General features: G+C 40.1%; 1 protein-coding gene across 2 annotated transcripts; it reads left to right on the forward strand.

Moving 5' to 3' along the window:
• Positions 1 to 594: 594 nt before the first annotated feature.
• Positions 595 to 5,297, forward strand: dhrs7b (dehydrogenase/reductase (SDR family) member 7B). 2 transcript variants are annotated; one of them, XM_005750041.1, is made up of 7 exons: positions 595 to 752; positions 1,244 to 1,418; positions 2,878 to 2,996; positions 3,114 to 3,324; positions 3,499 to 3,591; positions 3,690 to 3,842; positions 4,266 to 5,297. In XM_005750041.1, exons 2-7 carry the CDS (start codon positions 1,265 to 1,267, stop codon positions 4,469 to 4,471), a joined length of 936 nt encoding a protein of 311 aa, XP_005750098.1. In that variant the 5' UTR covers positions 595 to 752; positions 1,244 to 1,264; the 3' UTR covers positions 4,472 to 5,297. The 2 variants fall into 2 exon arrangements, with proteins under 2 accessions (XP_005750098.1, XP_005750099.1); XM_005750042.2 differs by lacking the exon at positions 595 to 752 and adding an exon at positions 1,068 to 1,137.
• The last annotated feature ends 870 nt before the right edge of the window (positions 5,298 to 6,167 follow it).

The following is a 6,167-nucleotide window of genomic DNA, read 5'->3' on the forward strand; positions in this document are numbered from 1 at the left end:
ATTTTAACTTGCAACAGCCTTAGAGGTACATACGTTTGACCTCGTGTAACCTTGGATTAGAGAAAGTTCAAAACCAGTTCAAACTTGTTTACCTAATTTTTGTTCATTTTAAAGAAATTAAAAATGTGTGCTGTACAATCATTTCACCCAGGACAATTCAAAGAGATCATGAAATTAAAGTCCATAGTGAGTCCCTGTAAACTTCTGACCTCAGCTGTATTTATTCACACTCAGGATGTCTGCATGACTCTGAGTCAACTTCCTGTGTTTGTGATGCAATTTCCATTCTGAACTTCTGAAGAATATGAACCTGACAAATACCCTACATTTTGTAATAAAAAATAAAAAATAAAGTAAACTAAAACTAAGAATTTTTAAATAATTAAAAAGAAAAACTGAAATGAGATGTAGAGCACACTTCTAATGGATCATGTAGCAATGAAGAAGATAGCAGCTGATTAAATAGGCACTAGTGGTTTAAAAAGACCTCTAAATATAAATGTAAAGCATTAATATAGCAAATTATCAAATTATGAGCTTTACGAGAAATAATAGCTTATTTCCTTATTTGTTAATCATTTGAAAGAGCGCATTTTGTTAAGTGCACACTCCAGATCAGACGGTGGCGCTAAAGCGACCAAAAGCTGTTTTTCTAACCGTCAATAAAGACAAAACAGAAGGAAGAAGATCAGCTAAAAGAAGAGGAGACACATTGACACATTACTGCTGCTCTGCTCAGCAGCACGGCTCAGGTGAGACCTGTAAAAAACAGAACTACAAACCAACACTTGGTAGTATTTGCTAGAGATGCTAGCTGTTGTTAGCTTTAGCCTCAGTAGCCGTTATTTTGACACTGCCTGCGCAGAACAAGCTAGTGCTAAACCCAGTGTGTGCATGTGCAAGGTGTTCACCTGGCATACTGAACTGTACTTTTTAACCATGCGAATATTAATGTGCTAAGTGATGCATGTATTTAGTTAACATTTGCTTAATAAGATTGTCCGAAGTCTGGTGATATCAAGTTATTGGTTGTTGCTAGCAGGTGGGGCTTAAGTGGTTAAGAAGATAAAGGAAGATCCATAACTCCTACTGTTCTTATTACAATGAATTACCATTTAATTCCCCCCCTTTTTGGCTGTATGTGTGTTTATTATTGTCATGTTGGTAGTTGCATTCAGATGGACTTTAAAGGTACAGTAAGTAATTTCTTATAAGGTATTTACTGTTTATTTTTTACCTGCAGGTAGCTGGTGATTGCCAAGTAATGGAGCGTGTGATGGGAGGAGGAATGCTACCGGTGGTTTTAACCGGTTTGGGAGTCGTATTGTTGTACCGGATACTTGTACGTCTCAGAAAAGGGGCTTCAGTCCAAGGTGCTGTAGTGGTCATAACTGGGGCCAGCTCTGGACTCGGGAAAGGTCAGCCTCCATTCATTCATTTCAGCTTACATGTGCAAACTCACTAAACCATACTGCTTTAGTGCTAGTAGGCTTTTATTTAGATAATGTGCAATCTCATTCTTCAGTGTTGTTGTGCAGATGCCAACATGTAGTTGTAGTTCTTTATCAGATTTGGACATTGTACTGCCCGTTGGTTGTCTCGGACCAGTCTGCGTGCGATCAATGGGAAATTAGGATTTAAACATATATACATATACATGAATCATTTTGTCCCATTTCAGACACCAAACACTCTTTGATAAATTCCTGGTCAGAGAGTGGATTCCTGATTTTTGTAGGAAACCACATTACAAATTTGTCACTTCTATTTTGAACATGAATGCTATTTTTTTACTTTACAAACACATGTTTGTGAGCGAATGCATCTCCTCTGTAAGTGTGCCTGATCTTTTGTTTCTGAGAGTTTCTAGCCCCGAAAGATGTCAGCTTACCTTTAAAAACAGGAAAGATTGATACGGAGTGTAGAGTTTTTAACAGGACGTAGACTTCTAAATATTTAATTACTGAAGTCAGAGGTAAAGCCATGTGTTTAGTTTGTGGAGAGCAGATTGCTCTGTTTAGGGATTACAGATTGAATCCCCTTTGTGAGACTAAACAGAGAGAGAAAAGAGCTGGACTGTTGCTAGCAAATCTGCGAAAAGCAACAGGACTTTTCACTAAGCCTCACACATCCAGGGATGGAGCAGGCAAGACCAGCTTTGTGATTTCAAACAAGCCATCCTCTGAGGAGTTTATCAAAGAGTGCTTGGTGGCTGTGGATGACAGTTGTGATGACACAGCCCTGTTAATGAATTTTTTACATGGGACAACGAAAAGAGTTTAGCAGCCACAGGCTCAGTAAAAGGGACTACCAAAGTTTGTTTGTTTGTAAACAACTTACACCTGTCAAAATCTGACAGGGAAAAATGTGGGACTTTTAAAGCAGATGCAAGATAAAGTGACTGAAATGAAGCCAGAAGTAAAATTGCTTTTCCCCCCCCGCTGAATCGTACAGCAGAAGGTGTTGTGCAAGTCAGTGAACCATGCTGTTGGTGTTGTAACTAAAACCGTTAACTTCAGTTTGTTGCACTGTTGGTTCACTGGATGCACTTGTAGAAACTCAAGACGGACTAGATTCCTGTAGCTGAGCAAGAAAAAATAATTAAAAATAGCGATAGCACTTATTTTAAAATAAAGTTAAGTCTTTTAAATTTTGCAAAAATATGGACATTTTGTGCACAATTGTTTTGGGGAATGTTTATTATATCATGATAAAAATGTTAGCAGTTTTCTTCTATGCTTATTTCAGTTTTATAAAGTGCTCCTGGTAAGAATTACAGAGATACTGAGCAGATTTGAGTTCAGCTTAGTGGTGTGGCTCTCTGCACCCACCCCTGTTTTATGCTCACTAATCTACAACGAGAATTCTGCATTGTAGAGTGTGCGCGGGTCTTCCACGCTGCAGGTGCACAGCTTGTGCTGTGTGGACGTGACGCAGCTCGCCTGCAGCAGGTGGTCCAAGAACTAACAGCGAGTTCAGCAAACACACAGAAACTGGTATGTATATACACACAAAGGAGTAACACAATAAAGTCTGGTCTGTCTGAACTATAGCTTAGCCTCTAAGGATCCATATGTAAAGAGTCGTTTTGTTTCGCTTTGGTTATCCACCAGATTCACACTCCCTGTACTGTTGTCTTCGACCTGGCTAAAACGGACACGGTGGAGAGAGCTGCAGAAGAGATCCTGAAATGTTACGGACAAGTGGACATCCTCATTAATAATGCTGGAATCAGTTACCGTGGCAATATACTAGAGACTCACATTTCAGTTCAGCGGGATGTTATGGAGACAAATTACTTCGGGCCCGTTGCTCTTACACAAGGTTTGTTTAATCTTGTTGGTTTCAGCGTACGGGATGTTTTCATTTATTTTGGCTTGTGGTTGAAAGAGCCGAGCTAAATGTGAAGTTAATAAGTCATTTATGTAGAGATTTAGGTGAAGATTATCATGAATATGAGTCAGCCCTCTCTCTTTCATTTCTTTCCTCTCTCCACAGCTCTCCTGCCTTCCATGGTTCGCCGGCGCAGCGGCCATATTGTAGTGATTAGCAGCGTCCAGGGGAAGATAGCCATTCCTTACCGGTCAGCCTGTAAGTCGTCTTTGATTAATGCAAACAAACACAACATGAGTTTGCCAGCAGGAGGAGGGTAACTAAAGCAAGCCTCTGATTTGTCTCATGCTGGTCAGATGCTGCGTCCAAGCACGCCACCCAGGCCTACTTCGACTGCTTGCGGGCAGAGATGGAGCGCTACGGGATCCCAGTGACTGTGATCAGCCCCGGGTACATCCAAACCAACCTGTCGATCAACGCTGTCACAGGAGATGGATCCAAGTATGGAGGTGAGGCAGTAAGAGGATGGAACAAAAGAGTAACAGTAGCAAAAGCAGCATTTTTAAGAGTCAGCTGGTAACAGGTGATAAATCTCAGAGTTATTAAGGTGGTGTTGGAATGTGTGTGGATCTTTGATGCCAGCTGGGATTTTGTGTTTTCTTACTGATTTTTTTTTTTTTGACTATGTAAGGAAAAGACTACAAGCCAAATGGATTTTTATAACTAAATAATAAAAGTAAGAAGCAACATAACCAGAGTAATTTATAAGTTATTGTAGGGTCTTTCTTACCTTACATTAAAAAGCACCTTGAGGCAACTGCTGTTGTGATTTGGTACTATATAAATAAAAGTAATTCGAATTAATTGAAGTAATCTGTACTCTCTTGTATCAATGATGCAACATGTCTCTTGTCTTTGCAACTACCGCTCAGTATTGGACAGAACTACAGCTACGGGCTGGGACCCCAGGGACGTGGCGTGGGAAGTCCTAAAGGCTGTTCGTCAGCAAAGTAAAGACGTGGTTTTGGCCGGCCCTCTGCCCACTGCTGCAGTATACCTCCGCACACTCTGGCCTGCACTTTTCTTCAAGCTCATGTCCTCGCGCGCTCGCAAGGAGCAAAAACCTAAGGATGAGTGATGTTCAAGCTGGTGAGGTCTAGGACCTGAAATAAGCAAGACTTTGGAGGAAATGAGGAGATCTGTTTTATAACATCTGGGACAGAGCTGGAGTGGGTTTTTGTACTATTCATTGTTTAATGTCTAATTTACATGTTGATATTGTCTGTCATGTCTGAGAAACTTTTACCCTTCCCACCCAAAAACAACAAATTGTTGGCAAAAGCCTGCAGTATCACATTTTGCAGGCTGGTGAGAAGAGATGGTTTAATTTGAACTCCATAATTTGGGACTCCTGATGCAAACAGAACAACTTAAATAAACCAAACTGTGGTAAAGGAATCATGTCTGATGTTTTGGCAGAATGTCTACCCACAACTGTGTCACTTACTCTCCTTTAAAATATCTACTGTGGTTACAAAGTCAACGTTTGCCAACAATTTCTCATTGAAAAATGGTGCAGCACCCGACCTGTTTCTGGGTCATATTTTCCATGCAGTATGCAGAGCACATCACTGAAAATGAGTCACTTCAGCACACGTACGTGCAGTCGAGTTTTTGTTTCCAGCTAATATTCTTTGTCAAGTGTCGTCTGGATTGGAGCATGATTGCACTTTTATTGGGAGCAGCGAGGAATTCAGTGTGGAATCTGTGCGGATAAACCACTCATCCATCTCTGGAGAAGCTGACAAACCTGTCAGAAACAAGCCCAAGGCCAAAGACCGAACTTTGTACAAGCTTGCATATGAACTGCTGTGTATCCCCCAAACACAGTGAATACAAGAAAACAGGCAGGTTTTTATAACTATCTTTATGCACAGAATAAAACACCTTTTACAAACTGAAAACAGTATTTTTTTTTTCCTCCTTTCTTGGATGTCACCTTAAATTAAAACAGAAAAAACACTTGTCTCAGAAATATTAACAATAAATAGTCCAAATAATGATTTACATTATGTTACAAAAGCGCAGTGAATACTGGAATTTCCATTTGTACAAATACATCCTTCAATAGGATTCCTTATTAAGAATCATCTAGTGTGACAAGATCAAGCGTTTCCAAATGTTCACAAACTAACACCACAGGAGCGCTTACATTTGTTAGATCGTCTTACAATCTCGTTTGTGGAATGACAAAGAGGTCTAACAGTTTACACCAAACGGGTTCACACAGCTGCATAGAGATGATGCTGGTTGATCAAATTAAATGTGAAGGCAATGAGTCTGTACTGCATGAAAAATTCAGAGAAACGATGTCTGCTTCTGTAACATGCAAGAGCCACTCTTTAGTCATAGTGTTTTGTTAGCATCCACTAGTCAGAGGAAAGTAATTTGGGGGCATATAATAAAAAACAAAAATTAAAATAAATGGAGTCAACTATGGCTTTAGTGTTTCATTAAATTAACCGCTCGCTCTTATGGAGTGTATTTCTACTGGGAACTCAATAGTAGCCAGGACATTCATAATTCTAGTTTGTCAAACAAAATGAATGTGTGGCTGCAGCCAGCTCATTTGTTTGAACTAATTAGGACGGCAAGAAAGCAACAGAGCTAAGGAAAGTAAATGAGCAACATTGTTAGATTTCCTTGTAATCGATGGCGTCGGCAAGAGAGCGCCCACCTGTTGTGTCAGCGTTACTGAAAACGACAGCAAAAGTAAACAAAGACACGCCCTCCTTGTTGTTGATCTGGCAGCTTCAGGTCTGGATAGGTCACCT

Source organism: Pundamilia nyererei, unplaced genomic scaffold (assembly GCF_000239375.1).
Source record: "Pundamilia nyererei isolate P.nyererei 1_Seehausen unplaced genomic scaffold, PunNye1.0 scaffold00261, whole genome shotgun sequence".
Classification (NCBI taxonomy): Eukaryota; Metazoa; Chordata; class Actinopteri; order Cichliformes; family Cichlidae; genus Pundamilia; species Pundamilia nyererei.

What these genes read in the sequence shown, in the direction of transcription:
- dhrs7b (XM_005750041.1), top strand. Translation starts at nt 1,265, where the DNA reads ATGGAGCGTGTGATGGGAGGAGGAATGCTACCGGTGGTTTTAACCGGT. An exon ending in GCCCGTTGCTCTTACACAAG is followed by an intron (nt 3,325 to 3,498) that starts GTTTGTTTAATC and finishes CTCTCTCCACAG; the next exon opens with CTCTCCTGCCTTCCATGGTT. An exon ending in AGATGGATCCAAGTATGGAG is followed by an intron (nt 3,843 to 4,265) that starts GTGAGGCAGTAA and finishes ACTACCGCTCAG; the next exon opens with TATTGGACAGAACTACAGCT.